Below are 23440 nucleotides of genomic sequence, written 5' to 3'. Positions count from 1 at the left end.
TGTATTGAATTCAAAATTTTATTCCCCACAGGTTAATATTTGATTTCATGTTGTGTTCAAAGTAATTACAAAATGAATAATCATGATGTATGTTGCGAAAAAAATACTAGTGTCAAAATTTATGGAATCAAATTTTGTTTAAATTGTTTGACATTTTACAGATCTACAAACTTTAAAAAAAAAAAAAGAATTTAATCAGCAACAGCTAGATAGAGGTGTTTAATGTCAAAAATGAAGTATTTTCTTGAATTAATAATGAAAAATTCAATGTGTTTGATATGAATGTGATTCGAACACATGACGGATTTTGATACGTTGGTATGAAGCCCTGATATTTCTCTCTAATTTTAGGATTACTGTGCTGATTTAATGTACAGCTTACTCATCAACAGTGTTTTCCTCCTCAGGCACCGGAGGGTGAGAATCAGCCAAGTACTGCTGTTGACCTGTTTGTATCAACGGAGAAGATCATGGTCCTCAACACTGACCTCCAGGTAATCTATCGACTATTACCAGGGCATCAGCCTGTCTTTGTGGTCCTTCATATAATATCCTTGTAACAGAACACCATTTTTTTCATTGCCTCGGCTAGGTATCATACTCAGCATCCCTGGCTTGTACAAAACGCTCACAACATGCTAATAGCAAAAAAAAACAAAAAAAAATTAGAGTTGGATACTGTAGAGCCCAAATGAATTCATCTGCACCTTAATGCTGTGATTTAGGACTCGTCAGTGATGCTAAGGACCATAAGTGTTGATGATAGGAGGTAACCAAATGCAAAACTTGAAAAAAGATTAATAGAAATGCCAAAATCTGAATGGGGAGGTGCAGAAGACCCATAATTCAATATATCATTATAAGCTCACCTGGTACAAAGGACCAAGGTCTGTCCATCCGTCAACAATCGACGTCTTCTTCATAACCACTGATTGGAATTAAACAAAATTGAAGTGGAAGCATCTAAGGGGTTAACATCCAGAATTGTACAAATGGTGGGGTTGACTCAGGGGCCTAAGAGGCAGTGCCAAAAGGGGTCAATTTGGCTATATTGATATAAATGATGATATTGCTCATATTTGTTTGGTTGCATCATTATGAGTTGGGGCTGACCCCTGGAGGTTTCAGGGGCTGACAGGCATATATATATATGTATGTTATAAACCCTGACTCTATTGGAATGGGACAAGCAGACTACAGTCACAGCAAACATATTCTACAGAAGGAGTGAAAGACAAATTTGATCGCTTGAGTCATATCTTCAAATACATGTACATGTAGTTCATTTAATTAATTACTGTTTAATATTGTGTATAGACCTATCATTGTCAGTAAATGTCAGTTGATAATGATTGAATTTGTTAAAAAGAATTCATGTGATATATTGGTGAACAGTTCTTGAAATTAAATGATGTGAAATTTTCATTAACTGATATGATATAACTCTGAACATTATTATTCTTGAAATTCCTCAAACAAATTTGTGAAACACAAGATATTTATAGTTCTTGGGAGTTCAAATTCTTCAAAATGAAATAAAATCTTGTTTAATAACAAATCATTTAACATGTAAGGAAATAAAAATTAAACTGTCCTGATACATAATTTCTTATTTTTACTGACTGTAATTAATCCAGGAGATAATGATGGACCATTCTCTGAGGACGATATCCTACATAGCTGACATAGGCGACATCCTCGTCATAATGGCCCGACGCAGGCTCTTGTCAAGTCCAGGAGAGGAGATATTACACCAAAAGAAACAGGCAAAAATACTCTGTCATGTCTTCGAGTCTGACGAGGTAAGTTTATGTTTATTGTAACCAAATGTGACAATATAACGAAGATTCTCTCCAGAAGAAGATTAATTTCTTATATATTGTTTTAGTTGTGGAGATAGTGTGATTTCTTCTCCTAGAGAAAATGCAGTCAGGGATTTAGTAAGCTGACTATATTGCAGATAGCACCAAAGTAAAGTGTCACTTGGAGAAATTTTGGTTTCTTTATCAGCACATTGGCTTGTGAATGTGCCATGTTTGCTGTTATTACGACATGACAATGGTGTCCTGGTGACAGATTTAGAGCTGTGATTTAAGAACGATGGCGGTAGTTTGGTCCCCAAGGACTCATGAACACTTGGCGATGTGATAAGTAGGCAATCAGAGTCGACAGAAATGGGTGTACTGGATATAACACATGTAGTACTTGATACTCCCGAAGGTACTGGAGACTCCTACATACCATCCAGTCATGTCAATCCTGCAGATATACTAAGAAAAACATCATTCTTCAGACCAGGTTTTCTGTTGAATCGGCACTAGTCCTGAATGAATTTTTATAAAATTTGGTGCGGTCACCTTCAATCAAAAGAAACCAATTTCGTATAAATATTGGGTTTTGGGCCCCTGCAGCTTCAGGGCCAAATAAGGGATGAAGAAAAAATTCTTTAAAACTCTTCTGTGGGGAAAGGAAGATATAAGCTGATCTAGTCCTAAGGACTAGTGACCTGATACCATGGAGCAGTGTCTACCATCTTTTGTCTTATACCCTGCTTCTACTCTAAGTAATTTATTAACGTGTCGATATGTTCACACTTGTTTGACTTAACAAACCACCAAATCAAGGTTAAGGTGACATGCTGCCATTGTAAAACTATTATACAAAACTTCACCTACCACTATAGTAATCTTCACTACATGGTCAAAGTCATAGTATTGTTGACCATTATTAACATATTTTCAATGTAATGTGACTCACTGGAATGTTCAGGTAATGAACTTTCAGTATGACTGCACTTATAAAGCATGTGCTCAACATTCATTGATTTCATTTTAGTAAATAAATTTCATTGCATCGACCCTCATCACAAAGTATATCACACTTAATTCACACATCACCGTCATACTGTGATAGCTGGGTCCTTCATTCTCGACACACTGTGACAGCTAGGTCCTTCATTCTCGACACACTGTGACAGCTAGGTCCCACATCCTCATTACATCCTCATCACATAGAGACAGTTAGGTCACACATCCTTGTCACACTATGACAGCTAGGTCCCAGATCCTCGACACACTCTGACAGCTATTTCCCACATCCTCGTCACACTGTGACAGCTAGGTCCCAGATCCTCGACACACTGTGACAGCTATTTCCCACATCCTCGTTACATGGTGACAGCTAGGTCCCATGTCCTAGTCACACCGTGACAGCTAGATCCTGTGTCCTCACCACACTGCAGCAGCTAAGTTCCACGTCCTTGTCATACGGTCACAGCTATAGGTTCCATGTCCTTATCACAACATCACAGCTAGGTTCCACATCCTCGTCACATTGTCACAGCTAGGTTCCATGTCCTTGTCACAACATCACAGCTTGGTTCCACATTCTTGTCACACCGTCACAGCTAGACTCTAGTCCTTGTCACACTATGACAGCTAGGTTCCATGTCCTTGTTACATTGTCACAGCTTGGTTCCACGTCCTTGTCACAACATCACTGCTAGGTTCCACGTCCTTGTCACAACATCACAGCTAGATTCAATGGCCATGTCACACCATCACAGCTTGGTTCTACATCCTTGTCACACCATCACAGCTAGATTCAATGTCCATATCACACCGTCACAGCTTGGTTCTACATCCTTGTCACACAGTCACAGCTAGGTTCTACATCCTTGTCACAGCTTCGTCCACATCCAAGCCACACTGTCCTCCGTTGTGACTAGTTTTACCAGTATTTTCTATTGAGTACATGTATACAGTACAAGTAAATCTGCGGGGACAGCAGCTGTGTTGAGTGATGTCTGGATTCTGACAGGCTAATGGATGGTTACTAATGGCTCAGCTAATCTACTGTTACTCCAGTGGGAAGTCAGAAAACAATTTCCCATTATCTCTCTAACTCCTTCATACATTTTCTTTGGTTTGCCAGCTTACAGTTTATCAATCTAGATAGGTGAAATGTTTTTGTAAGATGCAGTGATTTAGTTAAATACATGACTGCATTTTTCCATCTAAAATCCATCAAACTTTTTCCCTTCGTTCACAGTCTGTCATCTGTCGTCCAATCCCATCTGTTCGTCCGTTAAGAATTTATGTTCTCATTACTTCTTGAGATGTACTTGTGTGTTATTTTCTCAAATTTTAGATGTAGGTTCCCCTTAATTCCTAGTTACGTTGTACATCTTAAATTCTGAGACTGATTGGAGAACATTATTAGATGGCCGACAGGTGGCCATTTTGAATTTGAACAGTTTGATTATTTCTCAGAAGTTCCATGGTATATCTTTCTTGAATTTCATATGTAGTTTCCCCCTGATATCAATTACAGAGGAAAAAGGAAGATGAGAAATGTAGAGAAAAGATCAATTACAGAGGAAAAAGGAAGATGAGAAATGTAGAGAAAAGATCAGTCTGACATGAGATCTAATAATGATCATTCAATGGTGGGAAACAAGATTTATCTGGTAGCTCTTGTAATGTTTAAGATTAGTAAGTTTTCTGGTACAAGATTTGTTAAACAATTTCCTGGTTATTATGCTATGTTTATGGTAAAATGAAATGTTAAAAAATTACCAAATTTAATATACAATTCAGTTTAATGGTTGGCATATTGTTTGTCTCTCAATCTGTCCCTCCATTCAGGGATAACCTGATTATCAAGAGACCTGTCTCTGTGTTAACCAATCTCTGTGAAACTTGATAGACTTTATAATCATGATATGTGGTTGTGTTTTTGTTGGCAGCATTTCATTTGACTAGCTCAAAAAAAAATTATAGGCCTTTGTTTATTTGTCCAGATCGATCTAGAGAATCTTGTCTCAGTTTGTAGCTGATCTTAAAGTGCGAGTGAGCTATGATGCGTGCACTATATCTGTTTCTCTGGCATCAACTTCTCCTTTAAGCTCAATAACCAAGAGGTGCAGGGTCATATATGGTATTGGGCTGATAATCTACATACAAAGGGCTACCAATTTTCTTAAATGGCATTGACCGATTTTCAAGGTCACAAGGGTCAAATATGTTTGCAACACTATCCAAGTTCTTCATGAGCAGATGCTCTTTAAATAGAGTGCTGCATACCTATAATATCCATTGTCATTTTCTTTTCTTTTTTTCATTTGATTTTGGAAGATGTTTTTATATATTTTTGAAATAACGAATACATTTTGACAAGTTTAGAATATGGACTGGAATTGTTAGAATTGGTAAGGATTTACTATGGTAGTTTTGGATCAATCTGTACATACGTTACCAAGGATGGGTTGTGTTTTGCCAATGAATTGGCAGGGAAATGTATGGTACGTGGTACTTTGTAGATAGGAACAGACACAAGTCCCACTGTGACAGTCAGTTAATTGGGACCCGAGACATTATCACCCTTCACACCAGGGGGAGCTGCCAATATTTCAATTTGAATGATGAAGAGGGTGTCTTGTCACTGGTGTGAATGTAGATCAATGTTGCGTTGTGTATGGATTGTTTGAGTGGTGGTGGCTGTCCGTTCTCTGTACGATGTGACATGCCAAGACATCTGCTCACATAATCACACTGTCCTAATGGAATTGGTGGGAAAGTTTCACTACAGGGGTTCTTCCCCAGAATCTCGGCCCATTACATTACTGACGAACAATATGACTGCAATCAGAATCTGAATATATAGTTCAACATCTTAGATTCTTTAAATAAATCTGTCATGAAAAAAACCATTCATTCTCATTGTTTCTCTTTTTCTGACTGTTTGAAACAGTATTTTTTTTTACATACTGATCAATTAAGTCTGACAAGGAATGCCTTACACACTGTGGTTAGGATCATTTTGTGTTTCAAACAAAGACAGTAACACTGTGAACTAGAAACACAGTGTGGAAATATCAAATCACCAGAACAAGTTTACATTACTAATTGTAAATTTAGGAAGCATTTCCAAAAGGAGCGTAATTGATAAATGTTTTCTATGTTTTGATCTCAGAAGGAAACATGGATACCATTCCCTGGTGGTCTATAACATGTGAACTTTTGACTCTGTTCTTGCTGTATGGATGTGATTCTATTTGTCCTGACATCAAGTTAATTCTGTGCTGGAGAAGAAACATAGAAATGTGTTCTGTGAAATCCCTCTCAGAAAGCTATTTATAGTAACCCCAAAGGAGTTTAACTCATTTCAAGAGTGGCAGAAAATGGGCCAAATGCACAGCTATATTCTAACTCAACCAATAAAGTCATGAATAAAGTCGGACATCTTTAGTTTATTTTGTGTAATGTTAAATTATGCCTTTTTGCTTGAGAATGCTGATACTAATCAATGATAATGTTTTAGAAATACTGCAGAACTTATTCCTATTTGAAGAAGTCAAATAGGATTCACAAGTCTGGATATAACAGTAGTGAAGCAGATGCAAAACTTGTTAAATTCAATAAACAAGCTTATTGTTTTCCATAGGATGTTCCAACTCCAGGATTTTCGGCTATCGACCTGATCAGTTGTGGCAGATTTTGTGATATCTTTGTTCTGGGTCACATAGAGAGTTTATCTTTTGTCCTCTGTCACTAGGTAGGAAATGATTTTGATTTGAATGCTTCAGCAAGTCTGATTAAGATTTATGTAATTAAGCATTGCCAAGGTTCAATAGTTACCGCTGATTTTATTGTAATTTAGGAAGATGTGCTTTGAAAGATATCTCAAACAATATCCTCTGGGTGACATTTGAAAGATAGAAACAGCATTGCATGATGGTAATTCTTTAAGGATTGATTTATTAGATAAAATGGCTCTAATGATCCTGTGATAATAAACATGTTTTTAAAACAAATTTAATATCTTGTATTGCTACAGTACAGAGGAACATTCTATTTTACATCCTGATATGACAATGCATTCCTGATTTCATTATAAAGCTGCAATTTAAGATTGATTCAGTTCTCCAAATATATCATGGAACTGGTGAATAAGCAACAGTTACACAATTTTGCGTGGATAGTTTTGTAGTTGCTGTCAGCGGCTGGATGATTTATGAAATTTTGTCAGTGTGTATCTATAGCTTCAATGTTACATGTCAAATCCTTAATTTATATTGAGGTCTTCATATCATTGCAGCTTTTCCACAGAAAGAGCAAAATGTTAATCTTAAATCAATTATTGTCTTCAAGTTGACACAAAGCAATCCATAAGGTCTCCTTCATCACAGATGCTGATGGGTCCTACAGACTGGGCTGTCTGGCTACGCAAAGTAAACATATTGTCAATACCAGATACATCCCACAGTGGAACAGGCTATCAGAAAGAGCAGTGTGTTACAAATGGGTAGTAGTCTGAGTGATTAGTAACGGTTTATAATCATTAGTTTCAAGCAGGGTGACAAATCTGTATTGTCCTTTGTTTTATGAGTTCTTCATCATTTTCATTATTGTCCTGTATACTGGTCAGTAAATAATTATTTAAAGATTCAAGGTCATGTCTTGTTTACTAAAGAATTGTCATTGGGCAAATTTCAGCTTATTTTTAATTAATGTGTATGTTTTCATTAACACATCAGGATAACTAATGCCCCTTTTATTACTTGCTATAGTAGTATGATGTACTCAAGGTAGTCAGATGACCATTAAGGCCCGTTGGGCCTCTTGTTAATTCATGTATCTGTTTTCATTAACACATTAAGATAACTAATGTCCCAGTCATAGAAGATATACCTTATCACCTGGTTCTCTAGTTTTCTACAGTTTCATTTAAGACAAATGTTTACACCTCACAACAGAAGAATGTTTGGTGCTTGATAGTAATTAACTTTTAGATAACATTTGTATCAAAAATGAAGTTTCTGCATTAAAACAAATTAAAAGTTTTGGCATTCAAAAAAATAGTTCTATCACTCTGAATAGTTGAGACTAAGATTTTCAGTGGAAATGTTATCTGGTGTATTGAGTGATATTATAATAATGAAATGACAATAGATTATGATATATTGTGATAAGAGAAACACTTTATTACAATAGCCCTCCACCTTTGGGTTGCGAGTTCGAATCCCACATGGGGCAGTTTCTGGGTACTGCATAGAATGTCCTTCAATGACACTGGCTGTTCATAGGATGTTAAACAAAAATAAACCAAAAACTAGATTGTATTGAAAGCACAAAGTAATAAAAGAATGACATGAAAAAGCCTGTATTCTATGATATTTGTGAAATATTTTGATCGTATGTTTTCAGTTCCTACAAGATCGATGAAGCTCATTTCAAATTTCTCACCCTATAGTTAGCTCACACTAGTCTCAAATGACTATAAAGGATGGGTTACAGAAAAGAAAAAAAGTGTGGCATCATTGATCTGCAATTGGGATGGGTAGGATTGGCAGAACTGGGGGCGTAGAATTTATATTTCCTATAAAGCTAATATATAATATACATATTTTAGCGCTGAAAATATTCAGCTTATTTAGGATGTGCTAATTGCAGTTTCTGTGCATTGTTTTCTATGACAAGTACATTATGTTTGATGTGTGCCAATAAACAATGGCACTAATCTGCCTTTATTCGGATATGAGCTAAAATTTTAGTCCGCAAAGATTTTTTTTAAAAAAAGCATCTCTCCATCACCATTATTTGCCGATATAACCCTTCGCTATACCCCGATTTTGATCACCCTAAAGTAACTCATTACTTATTCATCTATCACCACAGTTCGCGTAGTGGCTTTGATCAGGAAAATAAAACTATTAGATTTCCATCTTTTAACAATTTTCTTCATGGCGATCGGTAAATTGCCTTAAGATCTAATCAAGATTTCACCTTATTATTATAGCTAAAATGGGCCAAGTTGATTTATTGCATAATATCGGGCAATATTGCAGGCTAACCAACAGCAAATAGGTAATTGTCAGTGGTGAGGCCTGAGGGTGTAAACCAGAGAAGGTCAGGGGTTATCATCACGTTACCATGACTCAAAACACAACTTAGCAGGAAAGTCTGTAAAATTGTTTTGGTTTCTTAATTTGGTTTGGTTTGGTTTATTTTGTTTAACGTCCTATTAACAGCCAGGGTCATTTAAGGACGTGCCTGAGTTTGGAGGTGGAGGAAAGCCGGAGTACCCAGAGAAAAACCACCGACCTACAGTCAGTACCAGGCAGCTGCCCCACGTGGGTTTCAAACTCACAACCCAGAGGTGGAGAGCTAGTGATAAAGTGTCAGGACATTTTAACCACCTGGCCACCATGGGCCCCTATGGTTTCTTAAAGCAGCAGCTTTATTGAGATTGAGTAGCTTGAACGCCTTGTAAACAGAAGCAGTTTGTGCGCCGGCCTACGGTCGATTTTTGTTTACTTCCTGTAAAAATAAAGTTTATTTGAAGGTTAAGGGAATTTTTAATATGCGATCAAATTTGGTAAAATCTTTTAACAACTTCAAGTAGCCAAGAGACCTATAGAGCCATGATGTATATACTTGACCATGTGTTTGTCACCTCCCTATTGGAATAATTAGATTTTCAGCTTAATTAGCTTCTATGTCATGAATGATCTATATCAGCTTTACAGTTGCAATGATAAAAACTCCCAAAAAGTTTTTATTCATAATTATAAGGTTTCGTTTTCATGAATTTGATAATTGATGTTTATATGAAGTTACTTTAGTAGCAGGTACAAATACAGGCTTATTGGGCCTCTTTTTACATTACACAAAGATGTTAACAATGTATATATACAACCTATTGTTTGTTTTATATTATGGCTTTCTATATTGCTTTTCACCAACACTGCTACATGTAGCTCAGCAATATATTACAAGGTTACATGAGGAGTTATATGAGACTAGTTGGTTCACTGATCAGGTTGAATTTTTTCTTAGTATGCACAGAAAGTTGCTCTCATGGGCAGCATTCAAATTAGCTGTAAAAATGGCCATAAAATGCTTTTCCATTGGGGACCCTTTCTGAGGAATTCTGTTGACCCAGAAATTTACAAAGTCAAGACGGTTAAAGATATCTGTGGTAGGATCCATCATCTGCTTCAATAAATCTGATCACTGACTCGTAATTCAATATGGTCATTTCTGTCACGGGAGTGTAGTCTGGGAGTGTAGTCGTCTAAACATCGTCATTGAATACCGTTTCCCCACTACCACGTATCAGCTAGACTTTGTTGTAAAATGTATGACTACATGTGTTCATACATACAGTCATTGATTATAATACATATTGCAACTACATGTGTTCATACATACAGTCATTGATTATAATACATATTGCAACATTCCATATCAGGTCAATTCTTTCTAATGTTTAATATATTACTTGTGTTAAGTCTAGCTCTGAATAAGGTTTGGAACATCTGATAGCAATTAAATCCTTATTGAGTTTTCTTTCCAAATGATATAACCAAAGAATCATTTTATCTCTCTGATATCTGTTTACATAACTGAGAACTTACGTACACCTTTCTCCCTGTATCTGCATCTTTCTTGGCATCCCACTTTCTAAACTGTGAAGTGTATTTGGTAAGTTTTTGAAAGGCTTCAAAAGTCTACACCCCTCCTATTAAGTATCCCTAATGTTGATAGGAGTCAATTTTACCATGCTAATCGAGTGTTGAGAATATTTTATCATCCATTATGTCCCTTCTACCCATCCATAAACAATTCTTACCACTATTCTTCAGAAATTTCTTCATGGCTCTTTCTGAAATTTCATATGTAGGCTTTCTATCATCCATTGTTAGATTTTGAAACTGCATAATCAGAAAACAACATGGCCAACAAGCAGCATTTTTGAATTAAGACTGTTTATTACTAATATTTCGTGAGAAGTTCTTTAAGGATCTTTCAATTCTATATGTAGGTTCCCCTTGTTCCCTAGTTAATGTTGTGCATGTTAAATTTTGATACCAAACGGAACACAAAATGTCAACAGATGGCTGTTTTAAATTGACAAAGTTCGTAGTCACCGTTTCTGAGAAATTAATCAATGGATACACTTCTAATATGTCGCTAGTTGTACATGTTCACTGATGGGACTGGCGAACTAAAGTACGATTATTTTTTATTATTTTTTTACATTATGTAATAGTAAAAATGTATGTCAGGAAGTATATATGAGGAAATGAGAAAAGAATAGAATTAATATCAATCTTAGGACTTCAACATCCAATCAAGAACTTTCAGAGCTGGGTGCAAAGATCTTTTGTTTTGAAATTGATCATATTTTAAATTTCATTTTAACATCTTTTGGATTTAATAAACTGTTGGCATCAAAATTCATTTTGTTGGGATTATATTGAGGGGGATTGGTTTCAACTCCACATGCATTTGTTCAGGTATAAAATTCATAAATTTGGTATTAAGATTTTATATCCTGAAAAGATCATTAAACTTAAATGTAAGCATTTTGCAATGGCAGCTGCTACTAGTGAACTTTGCACTTACTCACTTGTTAAGTTTAACATCGCACAATATCTAAATTTCCATTCAACTTGCTTATTAGATCTTGATATTTCTTGACATTCTAGAGACAAAAATGACTCCCACAAATGATTCAACTGAGGTGAATTGGACTACATCATCAGTAAATTTAGCCATTTCTTGTGAAATCTCATGAAAAAAGTGACTTCATTTATAAACAAAAAATGGCAATGAATAAACAGTAGTTGGAAATGTATGGGAAATGGGGCCCACACAATGAGACAAATTCAATATTCAGATATTTTGTTTCATGTTAGCTGGGAGATATGGCATGTAAATTGTAGGCATTACTTTAACTGTCTCTAGAAATATTCAACACCAAGGTTTTGTACTGTAAACATAACAGAATTGTAAAGCTATGCTGTTCAGCTTGGAAATTTTAGATGGCAACTCCAAGCTGACAATGGAGTTGATTGCACCAAGTGTTATACACCATTATATGATGGCTTTATAGCAGGGTGGAGGCCTGATTTATACAGAAACCAAATCTGTATATCAAATGGATCATTGATATAGCCTAATGTGTACTGAGCTGATGACAGCTCACCAAATTCTTTAGTGTGGGAAATTTTGAAAAATCAAACCTCTGAAAACTAAAAAAAATGTTAATAAAATACTACATATCTGCATAAAGACTGATCATTACAAATAAACAATCAGTTGTGCTGTTTATTACAAATATATGATCAGTAATGCTGTTTATTACAAATATACGATCAGTAATGCTGTTTATTACAAATATATGATCAGTAATGCTGTTTATTACAAATATACGATCAGTAATGCTGTTTATTACAAATATACTGATCAGTAATGCTGTTTATTACAAATATACGATCAGTAATGCTGTTTATTACAAATATACGATCAGTAATGCTGTTTATTACAAATATACGATCAGTAATGCTGTTTATTACAAATATACGATCAGTAATGCTGTTTATTACAAATATACGACCAGTAATGCTGTTTATTACAAATATACAATCAGTCAATGCTGTTTATTACAAATATATGATCAGTTATGCTGTTTATGCTATCATGTATCAAAATAAAAAAAAAGTATTAAGAAAGGAAAGGAGCACTTCTTCATTGGCATGGTTATGCAGACAATAGCTGGCCCAAGAACTTTGGTCAAAGAGTTATGACTAGGAGGTATCTTGATTATTGTCTAGGGATGTTGTGTGCCACTACGTTCTGATGGTGTAGTGGTGTGGTGAGATTGGGAGAGGAGAGAGCTATAAGAATGAAAGTATAAACAAATTCTAGAACTGACCTACAGTGTAATTATACATAATTAATCCATAGATCGTCAGTAAACCACCAAGGGAATTGGTATAGCTCAGAAATAGCTTCCTTTTAGTTACTGCAATGTAGGCCATTAATGATGTAGGTGTAAATACTAGTATAATTCAATGACCAGGACATTTTAAGTGGCTTGATGACTAAACCCAATATCTGATGGGCCTTCTCTGAGAGAAGAGCCATGCTTTACGACTGGTTGTTGGTCGGATGGTTGATGGAGAGAACAATATATATATACATACTAATGATCATGCAATGCCTATCTTGTTTCTCTTTTGATGTGATAGAAAAACATCCTTCAAGTAAATAAGAAAATACAATAACAGGTCTGTTTGACTAAAACATATAGCTTGGATATTATTTATGTGTTTGTTTCTCATAAGCAGACAGTTTGGAATTCGGATATTGTTCAAGTGGTGGATGCTTATTGAAAGGTTCACTAGTCATCTTTAATTTCAACTTAAATAGAAAGAATAACCTCATACATTGACTAAAATTAATGAATTACCTTTAGACATTTTTGGAAAATTAGTTTATTTTTAGCTCTGAGGGACAAAGTCTGGGGGAGCTGTTGTAATATACATGTATCATAGGTGTCTGTAGACAGCTAGATTAAAGGTTTTATTAAACAGTGTTGTGTCAGTACTTTATATATTGAGGATACCGCTTAGGTATTTGATGTGTGTGCCTTGTCACCTGACCTTTTCATTGCTACTTCATTGGAAGACCTGCTGACCTTGACCTTGCCCATTGACCTACTTTTAAAAGAAAAGCCTAAACATTGTGGCCACAGTATTTTAACCATATGAGATAGCTAGAGCTGCCATGTTTAACATGTGTGTTCCTTGTCACAAGACCTTTCCATTACTACTACATTTTATCGACCTGCCAACCTTGACCATATATGACCCTTTTTTTTTTTTAATTGAACCTTAGCCATAGTATATCAACGTTGGGAGATAGGGCTTTCATATTTGACATGTGTGGTCTTTTGTCACAAGACCTTTCTATTGATTCTACATTTGCAGACCTGCTGACCTTGACTGTGACCATTGACCTACTTTAAAAAAAATTCTGAATTTCAACTTACTGTACCCACTATGCTGTGTGAAAAGTCAGTTTGATATGTGTTGCTATAGACAAATTTGAATGATATGTCTTCTTTTTATGGGCATTGTAAACAGTTTTAACTTTTGTAAAGAATTGACTGTTATACATACATATTTGGATTTTCATATTTGACCTTTACATAACTGACCATGTATCTTTGACATTTGTAGTCTTAGCATAACCCTGACAAATATATTTAGTTGTGAAGTCTTTATTGACTGGCCATACAAAGTAGAATTTCTTGTTCCATACTTCCATACATGAATACTTGGCGTCTGCTCCGTTCAGTCAGGCCAAAGCAAGTTCTGCATTTATAGATTTACCTTGGTGAGTTGTGTGTCCAGCGCCACATGCTTTGATACCATATACACACTGTTTGTCTGTGCCAGGTAGGATTTTTCTCCCCCAATATCTGCATATATTGATATCGAAGCTGGTTAAATGATAGAGCACTGAGCTGTACAGCGTGTGGTTGGAGAGAGAACGACGTCCATGTCTGATGTCTCTTGATCTGCATAGGAATGCTTGAGCTGACTCGGGGCCTTATTGTGGTAGCTCTTATAGAACATATAGTGGAAAAAATCCCTGGTGTTGGCATTTCTGTTCAGAAGTACTCTCAATATTACATGGTAATATTACAGACATTTCAGACTGTGAATGATGGGCACTATCAACGCATCAAAAAGATATTAACAGAAACTTAATTAACACAACTGTATTACGGAGCTCTTTTGATCTTTGGTGTTATCCTAATCATACCTGGAATACCATGAGTGAAATACGGCTTTAAATCTTTTTCATTTGGGATGTAAATTTTATTGTGGCTATGATATTATAAAACTGAAATACAGACACACACAGCTGAAATACTGACACACACAGCTGAAATACAGACACACACAGCTGAAATACTGACACACACACAATGACTGTGTGAGTATGACATTGATAAACAAATCTACAGATGATCACAAGAAACTATTTTATAGTTCTGCTTTCATCAATTTACTTGACATCTTCTAATGATTTGTGGTGTGTAATTCATTAGATTTTATGGCAAACGATTTGTGACATTAATGTTTCTTTGAGTACCCTAAATAGGTGTCTGGACGATTGGTTGGTTATTGATTGGTGTGTACCAATTTGGCCATCGATAAAGGCTCTTTTACACCTAATATTGGTCTTCAAAAAGGAATGTTTTGGCATATTTGAATTTAGTTGCTGAATTATTTAAGCTTTATTGATAAATATGCAATATAAAGTGGATAAGAAATAAGGAAGAACTGAGGAAGTTTATTATTTTGTCTCTGCCATGTTATCAAGTAGTGGTAAAACTGTCAATTAGAGTTTTAGCACTCATACCGACCATGGATATTGACCATGCATTTGGAAGTCCTCCCAGCTGGAACTCCCCGTGAATTCTACTAATGAGTTTGAAGAATCATGTCATTGACATTCGTTATACCAGGATTTGATGGCACAGATATTGGAAAAACCAAACATTTTGGTTTATTTTTATTTTTCATGAAGTGTTTTGTCTGAGAGAGTGCGCTGTTCTGGCATTAAGAGAAAGCAGCTGTCGAGTGACAGGACCAACATTGTTTTGAATCGTCTGAAGTTGACAGTGTACATCTGTAACCACTGTCTCCTAAACTAAGGAATATTTGGAGATATGTACGAGACAACATTCCCAAACAAAATGTTTGCCATCGGAGGAAATTTTAAAATTTCAGACTATAAATTCAGTGCTAAATATGAACCACTGGATGTGATTTGTGAGACTCAAAATGAGGTAAGTCATTACTATTAAAATATGTCATATTCAGAATTATTTCAAACAAATTTGTATTTTGTATCAACTATAAAAGATGGTTTTAATATTGTTTTTATTGACTTTCAATGCTTGGTTAATGAAGGTTTATATGGGTAAAAAAAATATCCTTATACTTTTATTCTTTTAAATGAAGTATATGAAGGCTCAATATTTTGTTAAGTACATTTGTACTTCAGAATTTTTTAACAGGTTTTTAAGAGAGGCATCATTTAAAGCTATTCCAGTTGGAAATGTGAAATAAATGAGCCTTTATACAAAAAGTGGACACATTTATTGTGTTATTTGCTGTTGATACCACAATTTTACTCTTAAAATACATAAATTCTCTACACATTCGGTATATATACCCTGTCAAAACCTAATATAATAGGCTGTACATGTGTTGACTATAGCCTGGAATCTTACAGGATCCTATCATTATACCTACGGTCTCGTCATAAGTACCAGACTAGCCACTGATCAATTTTTCACATCAGGAAAGAATATCATACATCAGACTGCAAGACCTAAATTTGTTGTGTCATATGTTTCAAGGATGCAGAAAATATCTGTTTCAATACTGTAGCTCTTTGATGAGTGCATCTGTTTCACAAATCTAGAACTTTATATTTTCAGCAAAGAAAACAAATTCAATTTGAATTACTTTATTTCCGTGATCCATTAAAAAACTGATTTAAATCTAATTCAATTCATGCAATCTTTTCAAATTCAAAGTTGGAAAATCGAAGATAAGAAATTCATTTATTTCAAGTACAAGCTACCATTATAATCAGCATTATGATCTATTCAAGAATGTAATGGTTCTGTTATAGGAATTACTGTTAAATGTCTCCCCATCAAATGGTGTCTTCTCCAGACTAGCATCATCTAATGCCAATGTGCTGCTGTTTGGTCACAGTGAACTTAACCTCAAGGTCAGAGGTCAAATAAGTGCAAATTTAATTAGTTTTACCAGTAATGTTTGTCAAGGCCATAAATTTTCAGCAATATCCTTTTGAAGGTTATTGCATATATATACCTTAATCACCTACTAACAAAGTGATCTGTCATTAGATCATTGCAACCTTGACCTTAAAGTGGGGCCGCGGTGGCCGAGTGGTTAAGGTGTCCCGATACTTTATCACTAGCCCTCCCCCACTGGGTTGCGAGTTCGAAACCTACGTGGGGCAGTCAATGCCAGGTACTGACCGTAGGCCGGTGGTTTTTCTCCGGGTACTCCGGCTTTCCTCCACCTCCAAAACCTGGCACGTCCTTAAATGACCCTGGCTGTTAATAGGACGTTAAACAAAAACAAACAATCCAAAATTGACCTTAAAGTCAAAGGTCAAATATGTGCGAATTTCATCTGGGCCTTAACTGTTGAAGATATCTTGGATGAAAATTGCAGTATACTTGCATTACCTAAAGCTGATGTGCAGTGCACTACTGTAAGGTCACTTTGATCTTCTTCTCAAGGTCAAAGTTCAAATTCTTCTATTATTTGCTTATCTGGCGATAATTTAAACAATTTAAGATATCTTAAATGAAAGTTGTTGTATACCTTTATCGCCCTACTGATGAAATACAGTGTTCTGTCATTGGATCATTACCTCCTTGACCTAAATGTCAAATTTCAATTATTTGTACAAAGGTCAATCCATATCTAGTAATTAATGAATTAAGGGAGACATTATGTTTTTGTGAAGAAAAGAAATCTTTAGTTTAATGTTAATAAAATGAAATGCAAAGAAGAATCTTGGCTAAGGTAATAAGGTGTTACATGTATACAATGTCAATTTTACAGAAAGTTGAAATCCTAACAGAAATTATGTACAAGTGCATACTGGGATTACTGTGTAGTGACTGGTAAGTTAAAACTGTGTGACATAATGGAAGTTGTCTTACTCTTCAGTCTTCAGCAACATCACCCAGCTGATAGCTGTTAAAGTTTTCTGCCACATAATCAAGCAGCACAGAAAAAAAAATATTAAAAAGATCATTGAAAAAATGTTGGAAGCCAAGTCCAGATGATTATATATAGAGCTTATGCCATTAAGAAGTGCAGCATCGGAATTTGCTAAATGTTGGCCAATATAGGAGAAGAAAATGTAATTAACAAAATTAATGTTTCCTGTATGACATTGAAACTACCATAACAATGAATTTTGTTACAGACATGGGTTAATTTAGACAGTCCTTCTGACACTTAATTATAAATAACTCATTTGCAATATGCTTTCTTTGAGGAACATCTACATTAATGTACCATATAATTTGAACAACTAAATGATACTGTAAGTCCGAGGATCAATAAACCGCCTTTCTCCGATGTAGTTTAAGCCCCCACGGGGACACCTCAGTCAAAGGGAGGAAAACTCAAAGGGATATGGATGTTCTCGACCGGAAAATTACTTCCTTCTTTAATTAGCAGAATCAGAGTTGATGCTATTATTCTGTGATATTGGTTTAAGTACAATATTCAGAAATTGTGAAGGTTTAGGGACACAGATGCTGAAGCTTGATTCTCTTGATGATTATTCTAAAATCTTCAGTGACTACGACACAGATTAATTCTGTCATCTTAGATGGATAAACAGTTCCATAACAAAATGAAATGACTTATCTGCCCACTCCGAGAAACACTTTAAGAAAATAGGAATTTTATTTCTCTGTTGTTATGTATTTCAAACTGATTTGCATCTCACTCCCCAACCTCACTCAGATACATCATGTTGGCTATGAAAGAAAAAAAAGTAGTGTTGAGCTTTTAAAATTTTGGTTTTAATAGAATTTCACAAAACAAAATTGAAGTAATTACATTTGTACTCTTAAATTCAAAATGTATTTAATATTCCATAGTGTAAAGCTTCAGTTCGAACGCAGTATTTCAAATTAGATGGGTCTAAATATCAACATGCTGGTGTGGTTATTATAACATTTACGCAGTGTGTTGAAGTAGCACGTGTGCAATTATTCTCACCAGTTTAATCTCAAATGGGAAAGTCTTCTTTCATATTACTAAACAGAAGTGTTAGAAGTTCTATTAACAGAACTCTAATTCACTTGTCTTTTCAAGAGTTTGGCTTCACTTAAAGGTAACATATCCATCAGGTGTCCTGCTTTGGTCTAATTAATTTCAGATAGGGTTCTTTTACAGTTGGATTCTAATATTTCAAACTGTGAAAACAATTTTAGCTCACCTGCCCAAAGGGCAAGTGAAGTGAGCTTATGCTGTGGTGCGGTGGCCAATCCGTTCTTCGTCTGTGCTTCAGTGTCATTTTTTCCCTTTAAACAATTTTTCAATAAACAAAAAGGTATATGGCCATGATATTGGGCATGTAGCATGTAGAGATGAAGGACTAACAGGTTTGTTCAAATGAATGACCTTCACCTTCTTTCAAGGTTACATGTGTTAAACATGATTGATGACATACCGGTATATCAATTTTCAAGTTGTAGCAGGTGAGTGATACAGACCCATTAGACCTCTGTTACTCTTAGATAAGTTTTACAGACTAGACCTCTGTTACTCTTAGATAAGGTTTACAGACTAGACCTCTGTTACACTTAGATAAGGTTTACAGACCCATTAGACCTCTGTTACACTTAGATAAGGTTTACAGACTCATTAGACCTCTGTTACACTTAGATAAGGTTTACAGACCAATTAGACCTCTGATACACTTAGATTAGGTTTACAGACCCATTAGACCTCTGTTACACTTAGATAAGGTTTACAGACCCATTAGAACTCTGTTACACTTAGATAAGGTTTACAGACCCATTAGACCTCTGTTACTCTTAGATAAGTTTTACAGACTAGACCTCTGTTACACTTAGATAAGGTTTACAGACCCATTAGACATCTGTTACACTTAGATAAGGTTTACAGACTAGACCTCTGTTACACTTAGATAAGGTTTACAGACCCATTAGACCTCTGTTACACTTAGATAAGGTTTACAGACCCATTAGACCTCTGTTACTCTTAGATAAGGTTTACAGACCCAGTAGACCTCTGTTACCCTTAGATAAGGTTTACAGACCCATTAGACCTCTGTTACACTTAGATAAGGTTTACAGACTAGACCTCTGTTACCCTTAGATAAGGTTTACAGACCCATTAGACCTCTGTTACCCTTAGATAAGGTTTACAGACCCATTAGACCTCTGTTACTCTTAGATAAGGTTTACAGACTATTAGACCTCTGTTACTCTTAGATAAGGTTTACAGACCCATTAGACCTCTGTTACTCTTAGATAAGGTTTACAGACCCATTAGACCTTGTTACACTTAGATAAGGTTTACAGACCCATTAGACCTCTGTTACACTTAGATAAGGTTTACAGACCCATTAGACCTCTGTTACTCTTAGATAAGGTTTACAGACCCATTAGACCTCTGTTACACTTAGATAAGGTTTACAGACCCATTAGACCTCTGTTACACTTAGATAAGGTTTACAGACCCATTAGACCTCTGTTACACTTAGATAAGGTTTACAGACCCATTAGACCTCTGTTACACTTAGATAAGGTTTACAGACCCATTAGACCTCTGTTACTCTTAGATAAGGTTTACAGACTATTAGACCTCTGTTACTCTTAGATAAGGTTTACAGACCCATTAGACCTCTGTTACTCTTAGATAAGGTTTACAGACCCATTAGACCTCTGTTACACTTAGATAAGGTTTACAGTCCCATTAGACCTCTGTTACTCTTAGATCAGGTTTACAGACCCATTAGACCTCTGTTACACTTAGATAAGGTTTACAGACCCATTAGACCTCTGTCACCCTTAGATAAGGTTTACAGTCCCATTAGACCTCTGTTACTCTTAGATAAGGTTTACAGACCCATTAGACCTCTGTTACTCTTAGATAAGGTTTACAGACCCATTAGACCTCTGTTACACTTAGATAAGGTTTACAGACCCATTAGACCTCTGTTACACTTAGATAAGGTTTACAGACCCATTAGACCTCTGTTACACTTAGATAAGGTTTACAGTCCCATTAGACCTCTGTTACTCTTAGATCAGGTTTACAGACCCATTAGACCTCTGTTACACTTAGATAAGGTTTACAGACCCATTAGACCTCTGTCACCCTTAGATAAGGTTTACAGACCCATTAGACCTCTGTTACACTTAGATAAGGTTTACAGACCCATTAGACCTCTGTTACACTTAGATAAGGTTTACAGACTATTAGACCTCTGTTACACTTAGATAAGGTTTACAGACCCATTAGATCTCTGTTACACTTAGATAAGGTTTACAGACCCATTAGACCTCTGTTACTCTTAGATAAGGTTTACAGACCCATTAGACCTCTGTTACACTTAGATAAGGTTTACAGACCCATTAGACCTCTGTTACTCTTAGATAAGGTTTACAGACCCATTAGACCTCACTCTTAGATAAGGTTTACAGACCCATTAGACCTCTGTTACTCTTAGGTAAGGTTTACAGACCCATTAGACCTCTGTTACACTTAGATAAGGTTTACAGACCCATTAGACCTCTGTTACTCTTAGATAAGGTTTACAGACCCATTAGACCTCTGTTACTCTTAGATAAGGTTTACAGACCCATTAGACCTCTGTTACTCTTAGATAAGGTTTACAGACCCATTAGACCTCTGTTACACTTAGATAAGGTTTACAGACCCATTAGACCTCTGTTACGATTAGATAAGGTTTACAGACCCATTAGACCTCTGTTACTCTTAGATAAGGTTCAAACTTGGAGTATCACAAGCAGGTAAACTGTACAAGATCAGAACAATTTTGTCGACAAACTAAGGCCATAATTTAAGCATAAGAAAGGCCCAAAAGCCTGTCAGTTGAGCAGGCCTTACTGGACCAATATCTTCTTTGTATTTCTCTACTTCTTACCAGGAGGGGCCGCGGTGGCCGAGTGGTTAAGGTGTCCCGACACTTTATCACTAGCCCTCCACCTCTGGGTTGCGAGTTCGAAACCTACGTGGGGCAGTTGCCAGGTACTGACCGTAGGCCGGTGGTTTTTCTCCGGGTACTCCGGCTTTCCTCCAACCCCAAAAACCTGGCACGTCCTTAAATGACCCTGGCTGTTAATAGGACGTTAAACAAAAACAAACAAACAAACAAACTTCTTACCATGAAATATCACATTTTTTGTCCTGTATAGGTACAAGGACCAGCTATCATCTAAAATTACACACCGTCACACCATCACAGAATTAGATTCTGGGCAGGATGCAGTGAATATATAATTTCATCACGTTTATATTGACAGTGTGACATTTTACAGCTGGCTCTCAACACTGATGGGACATTTGTATGATATCCTGGTATTAATCCCTCCCAGATTTAATATAGATATTAAAACTTCTGCTACACTTAATTATCCGTGGGAGATCCGTGCATTCCTATATATAATTCATGGCTTTTCGGAGGGGATAGGAGATGAGCTTACAAAATGTGTAGAATGTTTTGCTCCTCATTGCTTGGTCAATATTGTCAAGGGACTGTGGATTCTATTACATTGGCAAAGTACTTGTCAGTCTCCTCAGTAGATGTAGAATACAAAGCCGACTGCAGCATGATAATGTAAATGTGGTTATTTTCACGGGGGGGGGGGGGGGGGGGGGGGGGGGGGGGCTAATTTCGATTACGATAATTACGATTTTGATATGTAAGCTATACGCGTTGGGGTCATTTTTGCAATCGATCCACATTCGTTTATAGTTTAAGATTACACAAATTGATATCAAAATAATATGCATGGGGAAAATTTTCATGGTCAAAAGGACTCCGTGTAATTAGCATACATTTCCCCAGGCGTTAAATATCTACCTTTCCTCATTGGTGACCATTTTTTCACTAAAGCAAAAGTTTCTTGAATCAAAGATTACTGTAAAATACTGGCATCCTATAAATAACAGATTTATCATAGAAAAAGACTTAATCTTCAATCTCTCTAAATTTCTCCTTTTAGCATTGGTTTAGATTACTGCTGGATTTGTTGACGGCATATTGAACTTTGACATTAAACACAACCAGCTATGTTATATTAATTAGGTGGAAGTTTACGACCGTGTTATCACCACCTCATTAGGTCGTATTGTCTAAACATGGCGGACAATTCTGTCAATATCTCCATAATTCTCAATTGATTATTGCAGTCAGTAATGTTATGATTTATTGCCCGGAAATCTGTGCATATTTATATTATCACTAAGGAGGATGGCAGACTGTTAATCACTCAATTCATAGGTTATGTATACTCACACATGATCGACACCATGGCAGGATATTTGAAGCAGAATATGAAAGGATAGTTCAATTTGAAATAAAATTGTCATTAAAACTTAGATAATATATTAAAGTTTATGGTTATATTCACTGTTTTTGGTCTTTCCAGAAATTTTATTTCAGACCTGCATGCATACGGAAACTGGTGATCTTAGCATAGGCTAATTAGGACAGGGTTTCCGTTTGAGAGTTTTGTTGTCATGGTGATTGTACACGACACAGATGCTAAATGTCTCGGAGGTGAAAAACGAGCGAGCATTTTAAGGACCTCTAATGAAAAGTTTGATAGCTAACCTCGCTGCAGGTTTAAATGTAATTTGCTTCTAAATCTTGTTTTTTTTCAAGTTTTTGGCTGTGCTGCACAGCTTAAAGGATTATGAAGCTGAATTTATTTAGTCCTGTAGTGGAGTATCTGGTTGGTGAAATAATTGTTTTTAGTGAATTACAGCAAGACTGATATAAGCAGC

The 23440-nt window shown here is 35.9% G+C and overlaps 1 protein-coding gene across 6 annotated transcripts in view; it reads left to right on the top strand.

The window, feature by feature from the left end:
- Positions 1–23440, top strand: part of LOC117334043 — a 117609-nt gene that overhangs the window by 49670 nt on the left and 44499 nt on the right. For all 6 annotated transcript variants that reach the window (XM_033893467.1, XM_033893468.1, XM_033893464.1 and 3 more), the window contains 2 exons: positions 408–494; positions 1638–1802. In XM_033893467.1, coding sequence (XP_033749358.1) covers positions 408–494; positions 1638–1802 — 252 coding nt within the window. The remainder of the gene's footprint in view (positions 1–407; positions 495–1637; positions 1803–23440) is intronic.

Source organism: Pecten maximus, chromosome 9 (assembly GCF_902652985.1).
Source record: "Pecten maximus chromosome 9, xPecMax1.1, whole genome shotgun sequence".
In the NCBI taxonomy this organism is placed as follows: Eukaryota; Metazoa; Mollusca; class Bivalvia; order Pectinida; family Pectinidae; genus Pecten; species Pecten maximus.
The sequence above is the reverse complement of the archived record's forward strand: the minus strand, read 5'-3'. Positions and strand labels throughout refer to the sequence as shown.